Here is a 26602-nt window from a genome sequence, read left to right as displayed (position 1 = left end):
GCCCCCCCCTCCACATGCTGTGCCGGGGTGGCGATGGTACACCCGGAGCAGAAACCGGATTCCATCTGCATTAGGTGGCAACACAGAGCCCACACGGAAGAGCCGGAAGTAAGCTCTTGTTAATCTGCCTTGTCACAGCCGGCATCCCTGGTCAATACGGTACTCACCCTGGCCTGATTTCTTCAATATCTGGAACAAGATTGAGAAATTCATTTTTTCCTGCTCGGGCCAAATAGGGTGTTTCCACAGTTGGGACAATCTGAAACTGTTCAAATTCTGGGCAGGGACTAGAGGCTCGGGAATTGGCTTCAGGAGTCCTTGAAAAGAGAGAGGTGAGGAAGAAAGGGGTAGTGCAAGCTTCAGTAAGGTCAGTGCACAACCACCTCACCAGGAGGAACAGCGCTTCTCCCCGAACACCTTGCAAACATCAGTTTCAGAGAGCGTGGCTCAGAAGACAAAGCTGGCGTCAGAAAGGTAATTCCAAATTCAACTGGTGTCATCCCTCGGAAGTTACAAAAGGAAACTGATCACTGATGACTGCCAAGTCACTCAGTCTGCCCTCCTATTCTGAAGCCCTATGAACAGAAGTGTCTGGAATATGAACTCCATTCCCTCACATGTTTCTACTTAGTCCCAAGGCCACACCCAGGGCAGTGGTTCTCAAAGTGTGGTCCCTGAGCAGCAGCAACAACTTCACCTGAAAATTTGTTAGAAATTCTAATTCTCAGGCTCCAACCCAGACCCACAGAATCAGAAACTCAGGATGGGGTTCAGCCATACAGGATCTATTAATAAGCCTCCCAGGTGATGCTCATGCCTCTGAAGTGTGAGTGAGGACCACCGCCTGAGGAGTGGGCAGAGCAGGCCAGCAATGCGAGGAACCTGGGTTCCTAAATGACCGCGTGAGCACAGCTGCAGCACCAACCTGGACCAGCCCGAACTGCTGTGTGAGGAGGGATCCCTACGCTCTGTACTGTTATCTTTGTAGAGCAGCTTAGTCGAATTAAATGTACTTCAGTCGCCCGGCTAGCTCAGTTGGTAGAGCATGAGACTCTTAAATGTACTTCATTAATTCTCAAAAGCCATTTTTCTCATACTTCACTGTTTCTTGAGTTGGGAATGCATCTTCTAATTGATGGCATGTCACATTTTAGTTGGCACTACTTTTTCTTTCTTAGTGGCACATAAAACAATGTCTTAGAGTTGATGGCATCCCAAATCTAATTAAATTACCTGTTTGTGCTCTTTTCTCTGGCCCACTGTGTCAGTGTTGGTAGAGGAAGACAGACCGCTGGGTGATAGCCAGATGGGTTCTGACAGGTGAGCAGAGTGAATGGACACAGGCAAGGGAGGTTGGTGGTGCAGTGCAAAGCAGTGGTTACAATGGAATCTAGACTTTGCCTCTATTATTCTTACTTGTGTATTTTGTTGAGTCATTAAAATATTTTTTCCAAAATAATTCCAAAATATTTTTCCCAGAATGGGGCTTCCTGTGCCTGATGCAACTGGGGAGACATCAGGGTTGTGAATGGATGAGTAAACCAAGCAGGAAGGGATTAAGAAGAGGAGTCTATGATGTGATGCAGAAAGTAAAGTGTGATGTTAAAAGACGTCAGCAGCATCTTCCAGTCACTGTGATATCCAGAAAAGGCTCCCACGTATCTCCAAACACTGCCGGGGGGACCGTGCTGCCCTCAGCTGAGAACCACTGAGCTACAGGAAGGTTGGCATTTTCCTTGGTTTATAAAAGATTAGCTTCTTCTCTCAGTGAAACCTGGGTACTTACTTCTGATCCAAAGAGTTGCTCCTAGCGTCTACCAGAGAGGGGCAGGTGGAGGAGGGAGTGAGGGTAGCACTGCTAAAACTGGACACAGAGGGATCCCGTCCAATCGGAGAGATGTCAGACAACTGCAAGAAAACAGGACACGGCAAGGGAGATTCAGATGAACAAAACTGTCTCTGCAGGGAACAAGTTTTGACAGCCAGTGACTCCCTTCCACAAATCTTCTGTTTCAGGTCATTCAAGAAAAAGTCTTACAAACATTTGATGGCTTGAGTGTCACAATAGGAATCAAGATGTTTACAAAAGAGGCAAGGCTAGCTTTACATTTATACAATATATTTATATTTTACATTGCTACTGCCTCTTGCATTAATTAAATGACCCTATCTACACGTGCCAAGCACTTATAACAACAGGCACTGTTCTAAGAACACAGCAGAGGCCCTGGCCTCCCAGAGCTTACATCCTAAGTGGAGAAGGCAGACAATAAACCAATCCACACTTTAAGGAGTGTCAGGCAGGGATCAGTGTTTCAGCAAAAAATAAAGCAGGAAAGAGATTAAAAAGTCTGAGAGAGCTGCTGGCTTGACAGTATGGTGGTTAAGGAAGTTTGCCCCAGAGAGGCAACATTTGAGCCGAAAAATGAAATAGATAAGGAAGTCAATCACGGGAGTATCTGGAAGAAGATCATTCCAAGCAAAAGAACAGCCAGTGCTCACAACCCGGAAATGAACTTGGAGTGTCTAGGGGATAGCAAGAAAGGTGAAGACGATTAGAACAGAAAGCATGATACAGAAGTTCTTTAAAGTGCTCACCTCACTCTTAATCAAAGGCAACAAAATTCTATGCCACTAAGAATCTCAGCACTTCTTGTGCCCTGTCATGTAAAACAATATATCCCTCCCTACAGAATATTCTTCTCCAAGGGATTCAGAGAAAAGCCAAATGTTTCCCATCTGATAATCACTCTAAGAGACACACAAGAATACTTTTATCTTCAGAAGTCAGAGTTCTGCAAACAGAGTTTGCAAATTAAACAAATGCAAGATCAGATACGTCCTACAACCTCAAATACAATGCTATGCCTGTCTGAAGCCCCCAGAAAGCAGCATAACCTGAGGACAGGAAACGTGAGCTGCTCACCTTACAGTCACTGATGCTGCCGTGCACCTGGCTGAATTCTCGGTTGAAAGTGTGGGTGAGAAGTTGCAGGCACTAGGGAAGAAAAAGGGAAGTGTAAGAGTTAATGGTTAAACACAGCCCTGGATTAAAGCAGGGTGGGAAAATAACATGCTAAGACCCAGAGTGAAGTTCAGATGCTGTTCAAATCATCCAAGCATATAGCAAGGGAAGCCTGGTACATGCCTAATAAAGACGACAAAATAAGTGGATAAAAAGCCATTCTTGAGGCTACAAAAGTGAATTATTGCAACCACAGTTTAGAAGTGCTTCAGAATGCAATAACTTCCTTTTCATCCTCCATTTACCCTGGCACTAAAAGACAGGAAGATTTTTGGGTGGACATAAGTTCCTGAATCAACCTAGAAGGCATTTGATTATTAAAACAACAAACCCAAAATCCCTCGTTTCTGTACTCCACTGTCAGCCAGCTGCCCAGACGCCACATGCCCAGAAGTCACCTTCAGCAGCTGCCTGGCCCTCTCCTGCCATATCTGGGCATGAAGGTGCCAGTTCCACCTTCCAAACATCTCTTCCACGATTCCTCTCCATCCCACATCCTGCCACAGTTAAAGAACTACCGTCTCTCGTCGGGGTTACTGAAATAAAGAACTCTTCCTGCCTCCAGTCTATCGCTTCACCACAAATCCACCCTCTTTACTGCTGTCGGAAAAATCTCCCTAAAACACAAATACCTATTTGAGATACTTCCGCATCACTCCCAGGACTGAACACTTCAGTCCAGTACACAGACTCCTCATGATCTGGCTCTGGCCCATCTCTGTCCCTCTCCTGCATGAATTCCCCAACGCTGATCATGCTGGACATGGCTGGCTCTCTCCTGCACAACCCTCCAAGTTCAGGTCATGAGTGCTCTCCTGTGGAGGCCTCTCCTCGGACTCCCACAGCATTCTAGACCACACCTCTATTATCAGCTTGTCACCTACCGCCTGTAAATTTATTAGGTGTAGAAATCGAGTCTTACTTATTTCTATTTTCACAGTGTTAGCCCAGGCTTTGAAACAGAGGCCCTCAAAGAAAGATAAAGATGTAAATGAAAAACGGAAAGACTAGCTCACTGAGATTCATGGGGGAAAATGCTCAGCAAAGAGGAAGGGAGTCACACCTTGGTGGCCAGCTCTTTCTCTCGATCCACCAGGCTTTCAATGTCCGCTGAATCGTAGCCACTGCTCTCACTGGGTGTGATGGCACTTTCAAAGGTGGTGGTTGAGATCTGAGAGGAGATGCTGGTGGAAGTGCTGAGGGTCCCACTGCTGAGACTGGGGGACAACGAGTCGCTCAGGGATTTGGGGATGCTGTCACCAAGTCTCTCACGGAGCAGAAGGAAGTGGCGGGTTTTCTCCACCTAAAAAGATCAACACTACTGCCTCAGCAAACACAAGCTCATCAAGATCTTAATAAGCCAAACATTATACCTCCAACGTGACAGAAAACTCAAAAGCCAGGATCACACAGAGAAGGTGAATGTGGGAATCGTGCCCGAAGTTCACCAGAGCACCTCCTGCCCTGGGGTACCTCGTGCAGGAGCTCCAGCTTCTCCAACTCCCACTGGTGCTCGAGGATGAGGCTGTCTCCGCGGGGCCGCCAGCCCGCCAAGTTCTCTTCCCCTCGCACGTATGCCACCGAGGTGTCCAGGATCTTTCTTCTCCTCCTCTGCATGCCTGAGACAAGAGGAAATAATGCTTTTTTCCCCGAGAAAAACCTGACTCCAATTTTAGCTCCAAAAGAATTGATAATTCATATAGATGGCAAACTGAGACAGTTTGGTCTCAGCACGGGATTTTGATTATTAATAAAAATTGATACCATTTCCCCCAAAGCAACTCTCTGAACTTCTTTTAAAACTGAATTTTATAATCTTTGATAGTTATGAAGCTGATAGTGCAACTTAAGAAAATGTTAGTTATTATGTTAAGTGAAAACAGAGAGAGATTAAATAGTCTGTATACTATGGTTCCAAATATATAAAAATACACCCATACAAAAAGAGTGGGGCAAGTCTCCCCACACACCCCTCATGTCAGTAGCTCAGTTAAGGTACTGCCTACAGTCCGTTGTGGTGGATGACAGACTGCTTTAGCCTCCATTATTTCCCATTAATTTTTAAAAATGTTATACTGGCTTCACATATAAAAGACATGAATTTTATGTTAATTTTAAAATTCCTGAAGGAACTATCGAGACATAATAATTAGCTGCTACTGGGACTTGGGTTCATACTCAAAGTCTTTTATCTCAGTCTTACTGGTGGGCCCTGAACTCTTTTCCACATATGTTCTCCAAAATGATTCAAACTTACATTAAATGTTCTTTAACACTGAGTTTTGTCCATAAAAATGTAGAATACTGCTTAAGGCCACCAAGCTAGAGGAACAACAGCAGTCCAAAGAGACATTAAAAAGGACCAGAACAAGTTCAACTTAATAATATATCTTTCTAGAGGACAGGAAGTTGGATTTTAGTTTGACAACACCTATAAAGTTATACTGTCAAGTTATCTTCGGGGCTGAGGTGGGAACAGAAATGGTTCTGAAGTTTCCCAAGCCAAATTCATTCTAATGCACTTGAAATCTTTTACAGAATTCCACAGCCCATTAACATTTTGTTCCATACAATTTTTATAACTGTGTTGCATGTCATAACCCAAACAGTGTTGCAACTCAGAAAAAGGTAATTCCCACCACCACCACCAAAGTGGCTTGTGAAATATATCTGGTTTCCAAAAAATGTATATACATCCTGCATGGTGGGGTAGATTTCTGACATAATATACTCCAATCATACGCAAAGACAGCAGTCACCTCCCCAGTCCGCGAACTTACCTGGACTGCCTGTGTCTGCCATTTTGCATAAGCTGAGTTCATAAATTCCAGTGACTCGATTACTATTTAAATGAAAACAAATAAACAACTGCTTAATTTCACACAGCACAAAAACAGAAAAATCTCAGTTCTCGTTACTTAAAACATTATGTTCTCTGCTGGGCCTGCAACCTGCCCTCAAATATAATTACAGATGCTTCTTATCAATCACTGTTCTTTTCCTGTTCTGAACATCAGTATATTTTTTCTAAGAAGAGTCTGTTTTCATTGCAATCTTTTGAACATTCTCATTACAATGGATAAATAAAACTGAATGATAAACTAGAAAAGTTATATTACAAATGCAAAAATTAAAATTTACTTTTTCTTACCCCAAGAAAGAAGAGATGAGGGGGAACAAGCCTGACCAGAATGAAATGATAAACCACTTCTAGGGGGTGTGATTAGGAAGGGGTAACTGAACCTTCTATTGCACTAGTAATACTCAGTTTTTAAGCTGGGTGGTGATACACAGGTATTCACTGTATTATTCTTGATGCATTTTTATATATCCTAAGTATGAATAAATCTTGAAGAAAATCCTAACTGGTAGTCTGTTAGAAATAAAAATGACATTTAAAAGAACATTTAGTCCCTGCAGAATTGTTTGAGACGTGTTCACAATGGAACATTCCTTCCTTCCTTCACTAACTCATCTATTTATCAACAGTTTATTAAATGCCAACATTCAAGTCACTGCAATCCGGGTATCAGTTACCAAAATGTTACAGGTTGTGAATCTGTAACGGCAGCCAGAGATACCCAGAAGACTGCTGATTCCATATGGGGCAAACCAATCGAAAGCTAAACTTGTCTCAAAAACTCACGAGTCTGGTGACTTTGAATAGCCGCTGCCGAAGAGGCTGCGCAGGGAGCGTGGCGGTGAGATCTTGGCGTCCCGGGAATAGAAGACCATGCACACGTCCTTGGTGATGACAGCTGGCTGGATGCAATGATCCAGCTGAAAACAGACAGGAATGGGCTCCGATTAAAAGCAGATGGAGCATCTGCGACCAGTTTGGGCATCACCATATCTGGAAAGCTGGTCCCAGATGTGAGGGGTGGAGGATTTGCTCTACCAATTATTTCAGCGGCAACTCAGGAGATACTGTGCACAAGATCACGTGGTACCCTTTGCAGATGCATTTATCTCCCCCCCACCAAATTTTCAGTTTTTCCTATAATAAAGGCTAATGTTCATTGTTTATTATGTGCCAAGCACTGTTCGAAATCCTTTTATGTGACCTCTCAACAACTTCCTGAGGTAAATGCTATTATTATTACCCCTGTTTAAGAGATGAGGAAATTGAAGCACAGAGAGAGAAAGGCACTTGTCCAAGGACAAGTGACTGGCAGCACAGAGACTGGAACTCAGATTGGCTAGTTCCACGGTTTGTGCTGTTAACCATGACTAGGCTCTGTCCACAACTACAAAAGAGACAGTTTTCTTAAAATCATACATTCTTTGAAGAATAAGGATTAGGATACTAAAGCTGATACTGTAATAAAAGTTATGTGACTTTTTTATTAACTAGAGACCAGGAACAGAATCTAATATAACCAGAAGAGTCAGTAAAGCATAATAAGAGAAATAACTTAAGGATATGGATGGAGAAAGGAGAACAAAACTGTCAAACCTTTCCTCCCCACTTCCTGTTCTAACTTGCCCACTGTTTAGGGCTGGCTGTTCACAGTTTCTCAAGTCCTGGGTCTTCTCACCTCTAGGTAGGCCGACAAGGTCATGTAGATCTTCTCCCCATAGGGCGTCACTCGGTTCAGGAGGAGGGAGTTGTGGAGGGAGCTATCCCACACAGCCTCAAAACGATAGAAGGTCCTAAGGTCAAAAGGCAAGAGGAAGTCATCCAAAAGAAGCTGAGGTCACCCTAGTCCAGGTACTGTCATTGCCAGTAATGCTGCAGAGCCCTACACCAACCAGCACTTCCAGTTTATGGAAATCCAACAACACAGCAGAACCTGCATCTCCTGGGAGGAAGAGGCAGGCCTCCATCCTCTTGCCCTCACTCAGCATCAAGGAACACTCAGTTATGCTTGTTTTCGTTTCTACTAGCCTGCTTCTCCTCTGCCAATAAACATAAACACAGTGAGCTCAACCACAAGGATTAAGATGAAAAGGATGAATGAGTCTGGACAAAAACTAAAAGGAGAAAGAAAGACTAAGCTAGCTCCTCTGTCAGTCAGCAGTAAGGGCAGGAAGCAAAGACTCAGTCATTTGTAAGCTGCAGTCTTCGTATCTCAATCCTGTTCTGCTGAGCCTCTGAAATGTCACAAACATACCTGGGAGAGTATAGGGAGAAAAGAAGGAGTATAGGGAGCCTTGTTTTAAATAAAAGAATAAAACATTATTCTTAGTTGACATCTCAGTAAAAGAGAACGAATTTTAATACCACAGCTAGCCAACTAATATTTATGAGTTTTCAAAATAATCCACATGAAAACCTTACATTTAAATAACAACTAGAGGCTTGATTATTTGATAGATACCCATAAACTGGTTTTTTAAGTTGTTTTAATATCTTTCTTTTTCCCTACTGGTAAAACATCACAGACGCTAAATGACATTAAATCTTACAGCTCCACCAGTTTCATCTGCAACCCCGAACTGAATTCAACAGCCGTGTTACAGATCAACTCCCAACTCCACTCCGTTAGAAGTGTGGGGCAAGACACCTCGTTTACCCCTGCAGAGTGGGTTTCCATCACCACTGGCTCTTTGCACATGTAATACACTTCATCCATTTCAACTAGAGAGAGTTTTTGCACACCCTGTTCCCTGCCCAATACATTCTACTTCACTCCCTCCCAAATAGCAATCTCACTGTTGTCTTTTCTAGACTTCCTATGACAAACAGCTGGCCCATATTCTCTCTAAGCACATCTCCACACTCCTTTCTCTTGAAACAATCATACAGAAAACCATACACTTCTAAATGAACTCCTTAACCACACCTCATCCTCTGAGGGCCGGTGTATGAAGCCCTGATTGTTTCATATTGTAGCTCCTTCTAGATCTAAGTCTTCCTGAAGTACAGACGACCCTTGACCAACAGGGGTTGGGGCCCCGACCCTTCACATAGTCAAAAATGCATGTGTAACTTGCAGCTGGCCCTTGACATCTGAGGTTCCACATCCACAGATTCAACCCCGGACCATGAAGCACTGTAGTACTTTCTACTGAAAAAATTCCACGTGTGTGGACTGTGCAGTTCAAACCTGTGTTGTTCAAGGGCCAGCTGCACAGGATACTCTCTCTAACATGTAGTTTCAAGGCAGTATGTGTGGGTCAAGAAAATTATCTACAAGACAACAAAAGAATATACAGACAACTAACAAAATAAAGATGGACAAAGCAACAAAAGGACCCAAATAGTGACCACAAAAAAGGACAACAGAAACCTTTCCCCAGCTCCTGAGCTCAATGGGCTCAGCAGAGAACCCTTTATGCATTCACAAAGCCCTGTTTCAATCAGATCTTCATTTTAATTTGGTTTAAGATAAATTATAATACTGTGTGATGAAATCCATTACTTCAGCAGAAGCCACCTGACTGAGGGCTGTCCCCGAGACTGCCCTCTTACTGTGTCCCAGTGATTGTCAAGGTACCTGGAATGTCGCGCTGCAAGGCCTGGCTACACCCATGCTGAAGTGAAATGAAGCCCCTCCTTAGAGCAAGGGCACGTGTTCCTTCGGAGACACCTGACAGACATTCCTAGCACTGCTGCCTACAATCTGTGATTCATTAAGTTCCAAACCAGAACTTAAGCACCTGCCAGGGCCAGTATTTAGGTTTCATGATTCCCTTTCAACTGGGGCAAATGTTGGAATTTGTGTAAGAAAGCTTCTTCACATTTCTGTTTTTCAGGTTAAGTGACAACTTAACCTAAAGAGGAAATTTCACTGGTAGAAACTTGGCTAACATAAAAAAAATTCTGACTCCACTAAAATCTTTCTGAATTGCAATGTGGGGGGAAAAGGTAGGTTTTTGTTTTATGGGTTTTTTTGGTTTTGCTTGGCGCTTGGGAGTTACTGCAGCACATTTTTTTTTTGAAATACCCACCAAGGGTGGCAATTCTTAAGAGGTAATTATAAGAAATACAACCAAGACTGGTGAGAAATGTCAACTGAATCAATCTATAGCAAAAGAATTTGGAGTTAGAAACAGGGCTAAGTCCTAAGACATGTTTTCTTGTATGGCTCCTCAGGTAGTCAGGAAATGATCCGAGGTGGATCTCTCAAGATGTTCTGGACGACGGCAGCATGTGTCTATGTATGTGTGTGTGTGTGTGTGTGTGTGTGTGTGTGTGTGTGTGTGTGTGTGCGCACATCTTTAAAAAAACACTTCGGCTATACTGTCATGTATCACTTCCTTCAGTTTTCTTGTCTAAATCAGATGAAGAAGCAGATGGGAAAAAATTTCCTTCACTACCAAACCAGGAGTTTTTTCTATTCCTAAAGAAGAAAATAAATTGATGAGTCAAGCAGTCCTGACAAGGAGAAAGAGAAAAAAAAAAACAACAAAACCCAAATATTTCTCAAACTTAGCTACCCAAACAACCCAAATTGGTCTTTACTACTGCACAGGACAAAACAAAGAAAAAAGTGAACAATTATGCAAAGCCTGAGATTCCGTATGAAATGAGTGGGTAATATTCTGTTCTGTAATGTGGAAGAGGAAAACCTGAAGGGGCGTAAGACCAAAATGGGCGAGTTTAATAAATGGAATGACAAAATAATTAAGAACTCTACAAATTACTTAAGAAGCTGTATGTGAGACTACACACGTGTCAGAAAGCCTTAGGGCACAGGGGTGCAGAATAAGGTCTTCCTCTATTCTAGGTGGGCACAGGTTTGCATGGGGGAAAACTACTAAATTAAAATAGCAGTCGAAGCAACATAAGACATAAAGCATTCTGATAAACTAGAATCTTAATCTTTATGTGCAAAAAAGCAAACAGAAAATACCTAGGAATATCCTTATCAAGAAAGAGCCTGCAAAAACACAGAAAAGGTTTTTGTTAGTGCAGCAAAAGAAAAGGAAAAAAGAGAGAGAGAAAGAGAAGGGAAAAAATATATAAAAAGCACAAATTTGCTAATAAGCAAAGTGAATTCAAGTGGACAATTAGCAGAGAACTCCATGGGACAATCTGATAGAGGGCTTACAATGACATGGGTCCCTCCCCTGACACATTCAGTTGAGGAAAATGCTGGGCAGAGAAGGGAATATGAAGATCACCTCTACTAACAACCCTGTAGGAGGTGACTTAGTATCAGAAACGGCAGGAAGTTGCTGGGGAGTTAAGGGAAAATCAAGCCAATTAGGTAACATAAACGTAGGGCTGGGGAAAAAGGAAGTCACGGCCCTTGTCAGTTACACTCCACTGTCAGTGTATCAGAAGAGCCCTCTAATACACTTACAGAACACACAGGAGTTCTGTGAATTCAACTTTAACCATTAAATCTTAGGCAAAAAGAACAAAAGCTCTCTTAAGCAAATTCCATTTAGCCACTTACCACATCAACTTATGCTCTCCACAGCCCGAAAACATGAAGATTGATTCCACTTGTCATTGAACATTATTCTAAAGTAATGGGATGCTCAAACACCCAGACAATTTGCTACAAAGAGCTGAGTTTCGTGCTTCTCAAGTGTCAGTAGGATTTGGTCCCAAACCTATTTATGCAGCTGTATTTGTTATTATAATTATTAATTTAATTAAACTTTAGATAAATCAATGAAACATGAGGGCAAAAAGAATTTTTGTTTAGTGTGAAACAAAACTAAGTGTGAAAACTACGTTGAATGTTTTTAAAAGATCTGATTATGGTGAGCTGTTTACAAACAGCTGTTAAATTAAGTATGGGTGAGATCAATGTAAAAGAAAGGGGGAAATAATAAAATTTTAATGATACATGATAAAAAGTTTAAAGGATTGTGCACTTAGATCTTCTTCATCCTAGTTCCACCAAACTGAAAATCACAAATGATGAATTATGGGCGTGGTTTTACAAGAAAGACAATTAGAAACCTAGTAAGCCTACAATTAAAGAAAAGGCCTTCTTGGCCCTACAGCAAGAGCTTGACAAGTTAATGTGCATTCATATAGCGTAAATTAAAACAAAAGTGTTTATAAAGTGTGTACCTTTTTATTATTCTTGACTTTAGCAACTTTTTTCATTAATTAACTCTAAGCTTCAATTGTGAAAGATGAGCCGCTTCTAACAAAGCCGAATCCATCTTCCACAGCATCTGACCTGCTGCTGGGCATCAATCAAAGGCTTCTGAAGATCACACTAACTAGTTTTAGCAAATTTAGCACAATGAGCATTTCAACCAAACACCATTATTCCCTGTGTATTTTGCTAAGTACCCCAGGGGAATTTAAGATAGATTTCTCATTGTTGCAAAGAAAACGTAGTGAATCCCAGCAGAGGAGAGAATGCTATGTGGGGTTAACGCTGACTTCAGAGTGATGGTATTGTTCAAGATTCTGCCCGGGAAATCTTTATCTCTGCCCCTCCCCCTCCGCAGACACATACCCTTTCACCCTCCTTTCCTGTCTGTCCACAGCCCCTGCCAGCTCCTCTTACAGGCAAAAAGCAAACAGACATTCTTCCTTTTTCCTCATTCTTATGCAAAACTATAACATAAGGAAACAATGTAAAGAAATTAATCCTAGCCCAAACTTTTAATTCTGTTTCTGCATATTGTCTAGTTTTTCCTCTCCCTCTTGTCACAAGTTGTGATCAAGTTTTTCAGGAGCAGACAGACAGTGTTCTGAGCCCACACCAGAACACACGGTCACTCCTGTTTTCCAGACTTCACTCTGTAAAGAAATGGAGTCTCTGTGCACAGTGACAGGACTCCTTTCCTGGAGAGGTTAAGAGGGCCCCAGCAGATTTATTTCCAGTCTGATCTGGGAAAGCAGAATGACTAAGTACTTTATGCACTGTCTGTCATCACTTGATTATAAAATGGAATTTTAAGGGAAGCTAATCCAAAATTAAAAATAAAATTTATTATTTATGGCAGCCAATCTTGGTCAGAAGACTTTATAATAATTTATTGCCATTATGAATAAACAAAAATGAAAAGCAAATACTGAGATTCCCTGAGCTGATACTGGCAGCAGCAGAGACGAACACAAGAGGGTTCACTATACACTGGAGGGCATGTTTCCATGACACCCAAGACCGAGAGGTGAGAGGTCTTCCACAGCAACCACTTCACAGGAAAACATCTGGTCTTAGCCAGGATTAATCTATACTTTTAAGCCCACGGGTAGCATGCTGAATTTTCAGCTCCTGCTTTTTCCCTGTCACTGTGCTATATCTACTCAAACTCCGCACAGGACAGAACATTTCTGTTCTCTGAGGGTACATCACATGCGAGGTGCTCTGATGACTTATGTATTTATCTTGGAAGAGCAGGGTGGGCAGGGAAGGAAGTAGGGAATTTTGAAGTGAAAAGGGTTTTTTTCTCCATCTGAATAGGAGTCATTAATGAACAAGGAATCTAACAGTGCATCAAGCAATCGGCCCCCATGGGGCTGACGTCTCACACTCAGGGCGCCCCACCTGCTAGAGTTGTGGGACGACTTCAGGTACTTGGCAGAGATAATATTTAGGGAGAGGATGGCATCAATTGCAGCTTCATCCACCTCAGCCTTATTCCTGATTCGGCCTAAAAGAAAGAATAAAGAAACCAGAACAAAGATACACTAAAAAACAAAACAGTAATTCAGTAAGCCAAAAAGAGGCTTTTAAATCTTTGTGTAACTTCAGGTGCTGTAGAATGGTCCGTCTCCCATTCTTCTTCCTGTCTCCCCTTCACATCCCATGTCTAGTCAGCTGTGAAAACTTACTCTTTGTTCAAAGAGTTTCTCATATCCATCTCAACTTTTATTTCCAACATCACTGCCCTGCTCATGAAGGTCATCCCCTCCGGATCTGAGACACTGTAACAGCCATTTAACCGGTCTCCTAGCTGCTCTCACATCGCCCCCTTTCCAATCCATTCTACATTCACCTTATATAAACTTCTTAAGCCACTGCCTTCATGACACCACTTTCTTGTTCAAAATCTTACAGTTCTGTTTTCAGATTAACACTAAAGGGTGCAGCATTGCAAAGAGATTAAAAACAGCTTCTGGACTGCCTGGTTTTAAATCTCAGCTGCAACACCAGCTATCTGTGAGAACTGGGCATACGCTCAACCTCTCTGAGCCTCAGTTTCCTCACCTGTGAAGCTGGAATATTAATTCTTGCCTTATGAAATTTTTACAATCATGTGTTTGTCATGTTATGTTATATTAAATAAACTAATATTTTTAGAGCATTCAGAAAAACACCCACATTTCATGTTTGTTTTAAAAAATAAATCATAGGGTTATAGAGAAGCCTCGGTAACTGCTGCCTCTGCATCATACTCTACCCTTTCTAATCAGAAACCATCTTTTCTGCTTTGTGTAAAAATTAATTTTGAAAAGCCTGGAAACCGCTGCCCTGGATAGGAGAAAATATGATCTTCCTTCCAGGGGTTCTGAATCGGGTCCAGAGATACCCAAGGGGTTTATGGATAGAATTCAGGAGGTCTGAATTGGATGGAGAAAAAATTTACAACTTTATCTTCAGGAACCTCTAACTGAAATTTGGCTTTTCCTTCAACTACGAGGGGAGGGCACAAACCACAGGAGAATCAGCAGTACCTGTGACTCTGCCCCCAGTAGAAACCACAAATGTTTCCATATCACACTAATGTGAAATATCTTGACACACATCACCACTTTGAAATGGTAGAAATTAGACCCGCTGCTTACTTAATGCACAGTTTGTTACACATTTGTTTAGTATTTTAACAACTGTGTTTCAATATTATTAGTTCCCTTTGTAATCCTAAGTTAAGTACTTTATTTTCTACATTTAAAAACATAATTTTGAGGCTTCTCCACTGCCAAAGAGGTCCATGGCAAAAACAGGTTCAGACCCCTGCCTTAGACCATCATTCTGAAGCCTGTACTGTTTGGCCAATTTTTCCCTCTCACTGTGCCTTAGTTTGACTGCTTCACTCTGGCCATAGGTTTCCACCATTTTCACATTAGACATTCCTGACTCGCTAACTCCAAATGTTTGCGTGTGTGAAAAACAAACAAAACCCTCTAATTTCTCTCGAATCTCCTCCCACAAAGCTACCCCAGGACTCCTGGGTCCTTTTTGTCAACATTCTTAGTGCAAGTCTTTTTCAGTTGTTCTCATTTGGAACTTACTCCTCAAACGGCTTTGTACGTACACACACACCGTCTCCTCAACTAGGCTACACGCTCATGGGGAGCAGGGACTTCCCTTTGCTCTCTCACAGCCTCTAGCACAGAACCTCCCGTGGTAATTGAGGAAAATAATGGCAGGCAAGGTAACCTTTGGTGGGATCTGGGAAACACGAATAGTTTCAAACTCAAGGCCTCTCTATTCTGCACAGCCACGTTCCAGGCGCAGTCTTCCACACTCTCCCTGTGCTCCAAACAGGGAAAAGCCTCATCTCTAAAAAGGCCCGGCCACATCCTCAACAGATGGAATGTACTCACCTACCACCAGCTCACGAACATCCTTCCAATGGAGTTCACTCCCCTTCTCATGGATAATGGTCACTGTGATCCTTCTCTGGATGCCCTAGGTAACGGAGCAGGGTTGCAATTTAGTTAGGACAATCTCTTATTTCCTCTTGTTTGTTGTTTTCTGGATCATATGGTGTAGGGGTGGGCAGGAAGGAGAGGCATGGACAGAGAGAGGCAATGCTGTCCACATTTGTTTTTCTGAACAAAGGGACATAGGTCAGGGACTAAGGAGGAGCCAGGTTCTGATACTGCCTTAGGAACAGATGCCCAGGCTGTACATCCCATAGTATGCCCACCTGGGTCATAAGCATTTTTTGAGCACTGATGAAATCTACTTTTGATTTGCCAAAGAGGGACCTACATTTCATGGCCAGATCTTTAGTCCTCGGAAATCTTCATCCTCTATCCCTATTAAGAACTTTTGGCTGTGAAAGCACAGTTTCCAAACATCACAAAGTGAAGACTGTGTAAAATGATATGGGAGCTGCACAAATTATAGTAACTGAATGAAACAGACTCTTTTCAAAAAAGCTCTTTTAAAACACATGTATATATAAAAGCAAGGGTATATATAAGCCAAGGTTTGAGAAAGAAACATTTAAAAACAAACATAAAAACAAAACAAAGACAGGGCAATGTCTGGCAACTTCCAAATGTCCTTGAAATGGAGATTAAAAGCAAGGAAACAGAGTTATGTTTCTTATTCTAACTCTTTTTTGGTTCTCCTTCCTAGGCCCTATTTTGCTCCCTCATTAGTACCTGGTGAAGCAAAAATGTCCCCTGGCAGGGTAAGCCTGCTGTATGGTCAACCACAGCTGGGATGTACCTACAAAAACAGAAATGCAAAAGAGGGAAGTTAGACAGAACACTTGTGCTAACTGCGACTTCATCTGCAAGGTCCTCCCTCCCTGGATGCTCTAGCTCTCCATGGTCTCTGTTTTTCTAAACTCTAATCCCATGTCTTTCTCACCATTTGGGCCTTTAATCATGCAGTCATTTGCATCTGCATTTAGTAAACCTCTCTACATATCTCTGTCTCATCATCCTGACTAGACTGAAGTGTTCACAGGGCAGTAACATCTTTTGGCTCCATCCCAGCTCCCTGTCTAACAAATATTCCATAAATAATGTATTACTGCAATGGCACAGTGTCAGGAGATAAGAAAGGGATAATTTCAGATTCTACATCATCTTTTTGAGAATCAAAAAGCAATTAACTCACTAGAAACCATTACTGTAACTACTTCTCCGTCATAATGCAAGTTATAATCACATTATAGATCTGTCTATGGAAAGTCAAATTCCGTAAGCAATGCCACTACTGACAACTACATACAGGATTGATAGAGCCAAACCTCACACATAGTAGGACTCAATAAATGTTTCAGGGAGGTGATCATGATGGTGGTACTCAGCATCATAAGCAGAGAATCTCTCAGATAACGTTTATCCCCTACCCTTTACATTCACTGATATAGCCCCTTGCCTCTGTTTCAGGAGAGAGGTTGCCTTTATTTGTATTTTTCAAAAGAACTGAGAGACAACTATAGACAGTAAGTACATTAGTAATTAGTCTAACTACAGCTCATACAAAGAAAATAAGCTGATGCTGACCATTCTGATCTGGGTCGGTGGGCCTAGGGGGTGATTCTGCCCCCTAGGGGACATCTGGCAATATCTGAAGACATTTTTGGTTGTCACAACAGGAGGGGAGGTGCTACTGGCATCTTATGGGGAGAGGCCAGGGATGCTGCTAAAAACCCTACAATGCACAGTACAGCCCCCACAACAGGGAATTATCTGGCCTTAGACAGTGCAGAGGTTGAGAAACCCTGGTCTACAGAATATCCTGTCCCGTAAACCCGAGATACTAACGTTAAGTCTTCGGCCATGTGTGCAATAAATATGCTTCTGACTCCCTTTGCTTTGCTGCTGATAAAACCCACTATGCAGGTTGTCTTCCCTCATAACAAAGTGCCAGTCTCCATGAGCTTGCTGTTGCTAACAAGAAGGCAAATTATTATACTAGATAGTTAGTTCTGACAGACACCCGACTCAAAGAATAATACAAAGTCCCCCCAAATTCAATTCAAAACTGGAATGTGACAAAGATTCGTGAACCTGAAGATAAGAGAGACTCAAAATTACATTTTCTAATTTTGAAAAACTGCCTTATTTTAAAATGTAGAAAGTTGGACTTACTCTCCTGTAGGCTCCAATTCACTAATTTCAAACCAAACCAGAAGATCGTACTTGCTCATGCTCTGGCCGAGGCTGGTTTTGCTCATGGTATTTAACTTGGTAGCTGGAACTTTCAAAAGTTTTTAGAAAATGTTAAGATCTGGTTCAAATCTACTCAGCAAAGGCATAAGCTTTTCTAATGTTAGTCTTCAAGGACACATTTGGGAAAGGCAGCAAGAATCGGGATAATTTCAGTGCAGAAGACCCAGAGAAACTTCACCATCACCTACATAAGTACCTCTAACTTCAGAGAACAAGGAAAAAGGAGTCAGTGTCTTTCTCCCTCTCAAAAAAACTGTACCCAACAATGAGAAAACAGGTTTTGTGCAGACACGAATGGCTCACAGAACCATTAAAAAACTTTCTTTAGATTCTCCCACGCAGAGCACGGTAACAATGGGGGAGAGATGAGGGGAGAGCCTTGCACATCACAGGGTAGCATCAAAGCTGGTTGTGGGGAAGGCAAGGCCTGTCCTCCAGCTCAGCAGGTCCTGAGCCTCCCTGCACATAAGAGTCACCTGGGGATCTTAAAGATGGCAAAGCCCAGGCCACAGCGAAGGTCAATTAAATCACATTCTCTAGGGGTGGGAATCCGTCTGCTGGGAGACGGATTCTAATCTGTAAATGCAGAATTCTGTAAATGAACTCATGTTACCCATTTTCTTCAGATGTAAATTCCATGTTCTCATCTATACTGATGAAATACATCAGCCAAAAACCTCACTATTTCCAAGAATTTCAGATTCTACGTGGTAGGCATTTTGAAACACTACTTAGAAATCCTGAAATCTTGACAATACAGAGTGTTCTCTGCTATGACTCTGGGAGTCCTGGCATGAGAGTCCAGTGACTTGGGATCTAAATACCAGCTCAACTGCTAACTAGCTATGAAACTCTGGTTGAGTCACTTAACCTCTGGGAGTCTGTACAATCCTCATCTGTAAAATGGAGATCATAAAATATTTGGCCTGCTGTCTCAAAAAGGTAACTGTGCAGATCCACTGACACAATGTGTCTAAGAGGCTTCATGACTCATACAGCCCTAGTCAGATGCACAGCCTATCAGCTTTATTCACCCTAGCTGAACTCCAGGAGAGCTGGCAATGATGGTAGTCAAGAAGGTAAAAGGGTTACTGGTTCTGGTGAGCATCTGAGGGTCAGAAAGCAAAACCAGAAGCATTAAAAAAAAAAAAAAGCCACCTACATCGTTAGAATTAAAAATACAACTACAAAGAATCCAAACAAACAAATATAAGGAGCACGCCCTTCACTGCTGAGTGATGAGAAAGGGGCTTAAGTAGAGAAGGTGCTTCCTAAAACGTGGTCTGAAGGAAATGTGATACGATCTTGACAGTGTTCTAAACTCTACACTCAGGTCAAGTAGCAAACAGAAACGTCAGTGTTTCATACACAGAGAGCCAAACTTTAGGACAAGCCCCTGAGGATGGTTCTACATCTAAGGCAGGGCTAATTTAGCTACTAACCATCTCGTTTAGGTACCCTCTCACTCTGGCAGCTGGGAATTGGCAGCAAGAGAAAAGGCGGCAATGGGTCAGCCCCATCCTGGAAGGTGGCAATGGCGGAGGATGCGAACACACTGGCATGCTCAGAAAATGTGTCCAACACATGCACATTCACATAGTCAGATACGAGAAATCGAATCAGTTCAATCTTTCTCTCATGGTCTGAAGGCAGGATGGAGGTGAGGAACACAGAATGAGCACAGGGCAGGGTGGGAATGTGGCAAGTGGGCAGTGAGGAAAAAGGATGAAAATAAACAAAGAAAAATAAAACAAGATAAATGAACATGCAGAATAAATGTAATATGCAAAGATACGCCCAGTTTCCTGACAGTTACAGGGAGTTACACACAAAGAGACTTAAGGCTAGGGAGCTGATCACAATCTGCAGTAAGAAGACCAGAGTACTGGCAGGGATAGAGCCCTACTGCTCCTTACTTCTTATTTTAAATCAGGCAACAAGAATTCTAGTTCCTGCCAGATACAGGAACACATAAGGATACACGAAAGTGGAGCAGGAATTTGAATATGACTTTTTTTTATCTGTAAAGTCACTCAGAGTAAGAGATGTACATCATACAAAGAACACAGCTAGTGCTCACCTGGCTTGGAGAGTGGCATGGGTGGCGGGAAGAATCGTCGAGATGGCTGAGGTGGGCTGCAAAGGAAGACAACAAGTATTTTCAAAACTAAAAAGAGTCCCATGATGATATTAATTGCATGTTTAAATCCCCTTTAGAAACGGATCATCAGTACTTTCAACTCTAGCACACCATCAAATACCAGACATAACCCCACACAGTAAAACCGAGGTTAAGACATCTTAATAAAAATCCTCTTGTAAGTCATAGCTAATAAGTTAAAATTTTTTCTATTAACAGACACTCTGCCATCACTGAAGTCCCCATCATTGCTCTCCTCACCAATTCTGATGTCTCTACTTAGACACACACACTTTAGGGACTTTATGCTTCAAAAAGTTCTGGGTGATTAGGAGCAATTATACCAATTTTCATGTTACATCCCTATCACCTCAACTTTCTATCCTATTCAAAGTCTCTTCCTACAAAAAGATGGTATTCAAGGTCACTTGGCCAAAATTTAGTTTGCCCTAACTACAATTAGTGATTAGGAGCCTTACAAAAGAGATAGTGATGTTTCTAAAAAGGAAACATAGAGTAATATATAAAACTCTCATTTAGCTATCTTAGTCCCTCAGAAGACTTCTTCCTTCCCAGCAAGTAAGAATAACAACAACAGCATCAACACAAAAACCTTGTGGTCCGAACCTGCTAAGGTCCTGTCCTTGCAAGTGAAGTGGGTGCTGCTGATAATGTCCAAAGACTTCAAACACGATAGGCTTGGTTTTGATATATTCCACAAATGATTCCGTAACCTCCACTGCAATCTAATATGGAATAAAGCCAAGTTAGACTGGGGAAGGGTTTATTACAGGAAAAGACACATTTTTGCTGCAAACAGCACTTTAGCACTTTTGAATACCCCGTATGTGCTGGATATTTTACTATGCAGGCCTCTCACACCAAAAGATAGGGGATCCTCTCTGGTCTTCACTCTACAGTACCTTTACCAAGACCCTCCCATCACCTGCCCTGACTGACCTGTGGTTTCTCAGCTGCTCTTTACACACTTAATGTTTGGACTCAATTAAACACCTGTGCTCCCTTCGCCTGCTCTCTCCTCTGCTGTGCCTGAGGCTGCAGCCCTGGCCGGGAGGCCTTTCCCTATCTCTGTACCTCTATCATCCCTATACTCCAAAGGGCTAATTCAATTAAGAAAACCATGACTGTTCACTATGTGCAGACACAGTGCCAAGCCTGACTCACCTTCTCTTATTCACGCTACATCCTTCAGGAAGTTCCCCCACCTCCTTTCTCTACCCAACCATCCACCCCACCCCCCAACAAAGAAAGTAACTTAAAGTCTCTTCCCATTAATGGAAACAACTCTCCCGTCTCTCCACTCCCACTGTATTTAATGGATACCCTTCTAATGTTTCTATATCTTGTACTACTACTGTTTAAATACACATTTTATTCATAATTCTAAGCTCCTTGGAGGCATAATCCTCTGAGATTCATCTGTACCCTTCCCAGTGACATCAGGCACAGTCCTTGTGCACAGTAGGGATCAATATTTATCATATACATGCATGCTCACATTTATACAATTAAACATGAAAAAATAGTGTGTTTTGTGTTTGCTTGTTCCATTTTTGGAGCTGTCCTTTCCTCTCATATTTTAGAGCGTGGATACAGTTAACAAGAGAACAAGACTGTTTCATGTAGAAGTGAAGGTCCTAGATGCTAGAGCCACACTATCCTGGGTTCCAACCCCATCTCTGCCTCTTCCTAGCTTTGTAACCTTGATGAGTGACTAACTGCTCTGTGTCTCAGCTATCTCACCAGTAAAATGAGGATTATGATAGTGTATGGCACAAAAGTGAGGATTAAATAAATTAAGATACAAAACAACACTTATACCAATGACTAACACAAAATAAGCTCTTGAATGCTAGCTATTGTGATGAAGATGATGACTTTTGAAGAGAGTTTGAGTCAACCTTCCTAGAAGAGATAGGAGGTCTGTTCTCTTACTCCACATGACAGAGTTGTAAGGGGCATTAAAGTATTAATCATAGTATCAGCTGCAAGGAAAACAGATTTTGAATCTTAATTTAGCTACAAAAGGTATTTCATAGTTCCTACATTATTTGCAACTGAACAACGTTAAGTATCTTAACAAAACTCACACTAAACATGCTTATTCTTCTAGGAAGGAAACACTAAAAACAACTCACTACATTCAAATTGACAAAAGAATTTATTGGCTGACCAACCCCTAGGCTGCTCACAGGGCCCACTGTAATTCAGAGATGCTGGCTGCTGCGTGCACAGGGGATGAGCTCACAGAGCTCCCCTACGCGGCAACTCAGATTATCATCCTTCTTTGGCTGAGAAAGCCAAAGGGAGCCCACACCTGACGACCGCCTCACACCAGCTGCTTCAAGGTACCACAAACCACAAACCCACAATACATTTGGCAAAAATGTCCATGTCACTTACATTCTGCACGTGATAAAAGCCCAGAGGACTTCCTCTGCCATTGTTTTTGAGGGGTTCAGTGGAGAACGCTTCATCATGGCGATGCAAAAAGCTTCATAGGAAAAAAAAACCCCACAAGAATTTTGCATTAAATGGTTTCATCAGGATTAGCTTGGATCTTACAGAAAGGAGCACCTTATTAGCAGTCTTTAACTGAGTCAAGTTCTTTACATTTCTTTGTAAACAATGTTTTCCGTATCACTCAGACAGCATTTTAGATTTTATTTCAAAAATGACTGAAAAATCAACTGACCCTGATCACTTAGCTATGTGAATGTATGAAGACTGAATTCAGTGAACTCTTGTTCCTTTGCAGAAGTTTTTTACCAAAAATATAAATTATGTAATCATGTTGTACAGAAAAGTTCTGGCAGATTCAAGCTTCTGTAAGGTAGTCCTAAAGCCTGTGGGTGACACACTTGCCTGGGAGTCTCTCTAAGACCAGCTAAGAGTAGACTCAAACGTCACTTCTTCCAGAAAGACTTCCCTGACTCACCTAAACAGTTGTGTTCCCACAGCTCTAGGGACTTGTTTTCCTTCAATAGCAATGACATTATTGTTTGTAATAATGCATTCATACGCCTGTCTCTCCAAAAGACACTGAGTGTCTCCCACAGGGCTCGAAATTAAAAAATACTTCTGAAATATTTGTTGAGTCAGTGGGCTATGTTTATTTATTCTTACAAGTAGTGAGAATTTATTGTTCTGTCTCCCTATGATAAGCCTGAAATAGAAGTAGAGAATTACAGAATACTCAATTCAAATATTTACTGCCAGAAAGAAATATCCACCAGAAGGACATCCCACACTCCCACAAGAAAAAAGGGAAAAAAGAGAACACTTTGAATAGAGGGGAGAAAGACCAGGATTATGAACTCCTGGTCTTCCAAATTATAGCTGTCCTTGAACAACATAGGCTGGAACTGTGTGGGCCCAAGTATACATGGATTTTTTTCAATAGTAAATACTACAGTACTGCACCATCCACAGGTGGTTGAATCCTTGGATGTGGAATCTTAGACACGAAGGAATCTCAGATACATACTTGGATTTTTTACTGTGCGGGAAGGTCAGTACCAAGTCCTGAGTTATTCAGGGGCCGACTGTAATTCACCGAGTCTGAGGACAGTGCTGCATTTGCCAGGCACCTGCATCCCTGATGCCGCACCCTGCTGCGGTACTGCAGCACTCCACACTACGTGTACCCTTTTCTATTCTCTTTCTTCTCATTTTCTCCTTACCTCTCTCACTCTCCTTCTCTTACTTTACTCCCTTTTTTTCCCTCCCAGTTTTTTCCTCTCCAGACCACACAGGGTACCTGCCAGAGGCCCCAGGGGCATCAGCTGATCTCTGATCTACACTCCTCCAGTGCTTTGCTTGGAGCAGGTACAAATATCCTGGGATTCCACACTGGTGATGCATGAAATCATTCACACTGCTCTACAGCTGTATTTTCCCTTTGCAGGCCAGATGAGAATTTATAAAAACCCAAGAAGAATTTGAGTCTTCTTTTGAAGTGAGTCAACATGCTCTTTCAACCAGAGCTAATGCCAGGTGGAGATGCTACTCTCTTCTTAGGAGATTTCAGGACAAAAGTCACATACCACTATTGCCACTTCAGATCTTTTCTATAAAGCACATCAGTTACTGACAGAGGCCGTTAGTGAAAACACATTAAATGGGCAAAGTCAACACTGGATGGATAATATTTCAACAATTATGACTTATAACAAATGACAGTAGTGGCTTAGTATGTAATAATCACACTTAACTTAGGACCTGGCTAAAATTTATATAAAAAGCCATGCTTCAGAAACTGCATTAGGACCCTGGAGGCCAAGATGCTCCTGAGGGGAAAGGAATGGCAGAAATCTAAAGCAGCCTTTTGGTGGCACCAGCGGCAAACCTTGGGCTTTAGGAGTCGGGTAGCTCAGACTTCATTCTCTCCCACTGCAGCCTGTTCCAAGTACTGAAAAGATACACTGATGTTTGGAAGTATTAAGACTCTCCACGAAAAATGTTTTTAGAGGTCTTGAGAGGAAAGTGCCTATAGCATAGACTTCCAGAGGGTTACAGGACAGAAAATGCTTATTAGTGGATGAGAAAGGAAACCTGTCTCATCTTTAATACTTACTAGCTTTTTTTCAGTTGATATAGAATTCTGTTCTTTAAATGACTTAAAATTTCCCTTTTCCAAGTATTAAATAGGCATAATTGGCAGCTAGATAATTCATTGCTTTCAGACTTGTTTATTAATAAGACATTTCAGCACGAGGAACATAAAAAGACTAACAAATTAGGCTTATCTGGATCAGGTCCTAAACTCCTGGCAGATGAGGACAGTCTACAACAGAACCTTCTAGCAAGACGTGTGGCCACACTCCTTCCCACAACGAACTGTTTCATTCCACTGCAGGTTTCCAGGTCTCACTCCCATCCGGACTGAAGGAAGCGTTCTGTTTCAGTGATTGGTAGTTGCTTCTCTCTTGAGAGGGTACCATCTCCAAGGGTAAGAGCACTCTCCAGTGCACAAAAGACACCATCTGGGTGAACAGGTAGGGAGGCAGAGCACAGGGACAGCTTACTTGAACTGACAGAAGATGTCTGCATACTCTGGGAGGATCCCACTGGCCTGCAACACTGTTACACGGAAAGTGAAGGCACTGCCCAGTTTCAGGTGGTTGCCAATCTCTTCAGAAAATCCTTCCATTACCATCTTACCATCCAACAAAGTACTTGACTTCAAATCTAAAGGGGGTCAAATGAACACAGATATGGTTCAAATAATGCACAAAGCACCTTTCAAAGAGGAGAGAATGTCTTTCCTAGTTGATAAAAGCAACTGTCTCCCTTGAAAACGGTCCTTTCCCCTCTTTAAAAACATCCTCAATCATAATGAACTCTGATTACACACCCAAGTCATTCATTCGATTGATTTCTTCTGGAGGAGTGATGACCTCAGAACTCTGACCCTGCCCTTCCACAATCCTCAGCTCCTCCAAGGATAAACCAGAACGAGTCATTGCAACCGAAGAAAAGTCACTCTGAAAACAAGGCAAGAGAAAGTAAATAATAAAATAGTAAGACAACATATTTTCCCCCAGTTTCCCTATGTTTATTTGCCCCAAAAATAACAGTGACTGAAAAATTATGTGGACTAAGAGCTGCCTGAGAAAAGGCGATGCAATACAATACAAGTGCAGGGCCTTTACCCTCACCTCAGTAATCGTTAGCTATGTCCCAGAGTCTCCTAAACAAGCCTGTGTTTAGTTCTAGGTGGAACCGCTCCCCAGTGCTGAGTGTTCTTCTTATAAGCCTGTCTATTTCTTTCTCCTTCCACAAGGTTATCCTCTTCCTGGAAAGTTTCTCACCTGATTAAAGCACTCATTATCAAAAGATATTTTAGCTGTTCCTGACTGTCGGATTCCAGAGCCATAATCAGGAGCTTCTTCATCCCCTAAGTAGAAAAGGAAATAAGCAAGAACGGAATGAGACCAAATGTGGGACCAAGGCGGACTGTCTCTTACTGGATTGCAAAATAAACAGCAAATTAGAGGAGCCTTAAGGTTCTCAAAATTAATACAAGAGGAGACACTAAAGAACAAGTCTTTTGCATAAGAAAGAGAGAATGAGACCAAAGCAGTAAAATCAAACAGGCTGCTTCCAACTCTTCAAGCAAATTTACCAACCTCCTTAGCTCAAATAAAATTAGTTACCAAAGAATCAGTTTTATTCTTGATATTGTTCAAATGTCTTAATTAGAAATACTGAGCCCTTTACTTGGCAAGATTATATTCAATAATACTCAACAAATATTTGAAAATATTAGATTGTACTTGTGGAGACCCCCATAAACTCAACATTGGTGACTGTCACTCATTTCCATGAGGAAAAGCTGAAAGGTCACTAAATATAGCGTAGCGTTTGGAAATTAAAACAGAAAAGTTACAGGGAACAGCCACAATCTTTCCTCAGAATGTAGGCTGGATCATGGAAAACTGTAAAGGATCAAAATCTTGACCCATACATTACAAAACAGCAGCCAAAGAAAAGAAATGTCTAGCAGAAGCATCCTGAGAGAAAATCAGGCAAGAAAACATCTTCTGAAGCAGTTATGATACATTATTTAAAGTGCAAATGACTTTTATAAAGTTAGTCTAAGAGTTGTTCCTCATGTTAAAGGAAATCCTTTTACCCCATCATTTCAAAAGAGCAGTAGCTTGAGCCAAACAGAATCTGTTTATGA

General features: G+C 41.9%; 1 protein-coding gene across 6 annotated transcripts in view; it reads right to left on the bottom strand.

Moving 5' to 3' along the window:
• KIF1B (kinesin family member 1B) overlaps nt 1-26602 on the bottom strand; it is a 135355-nt gene that overhangs the window by 5611 nt on the left and 103142 nt on the right. For all 6 annotated transcript variants that reach the window (XM_032495156.1, XM_032495158.1, XM_032495159.1 and 3 more), the window contains 18 exons: nt 25728-25813; nt 25271-25400; nt 24942-25104; nt 22318-22408; nt 20521-20639; nt 19834-19889; nt 17673-17781; nt 16230-16296; nt 15441-15525; nt 13438-13543; nt 7564-7678; nt 6672-6805; nt 5806-5867; nt 4499-4644; nt 4089-4328; nt 2927-2998; nt 1787-1908; nt 168-317 (listed from right to left, as the gene is read on the bottom strand). In XM_032495156.1, coding sequence (XP_032351047.1) covers nt 168-317; nt 1787-1908; nt 2927-2998; nt 4089-4328; nt 4499-4644; nt 5806-5867; nt 6672-6805; nt 7564-7678; nt 13438-13543; nt 15441-15525; nt 16230-16296; nt 17673-17781; nt 19834-19889; nt 20521-20639; nt 22318-22408; nt 24942-25104; nt 25271-25400; nt 25728-25813 — 2053 coding nt within the window. The remainder of the gene's footprint in view (nt 1-167; nt 318-1786; nt 1909-2926; nt 2999-4088; nt 4329-4498; nt 4645-5805; nt 5868-6671; nt 6806-7563; nt 7679-13437; nt 13544-15440; nt 15526-16229; nt 16297-17672; nt 17782-19833; nt 19890-20520; nt 20640-22317; nt 22409-24941; nt 25105-25270; nt 25401-25727; nt 25814-26602) is intronic.

Source organism: Camelus ferus, chromosome 13 (assembly GCF_009834535.1).
Source record: "Camelus ferus isolate YT-003-E chromosome 13, BCGSAC_Cfer_1.0, whole genome shotgun sequence".
NCBI lineage: Eukaryota > Metazoa > Chordata > Mammalia > Artiodactyla > Camelidae > Camelus > Camelus ferus.
The sequence above is the reverse complement of the archived record's forward strand: the minus strand, read 5'-3'. Positions and strand labels throughout refer to the sequence as shown.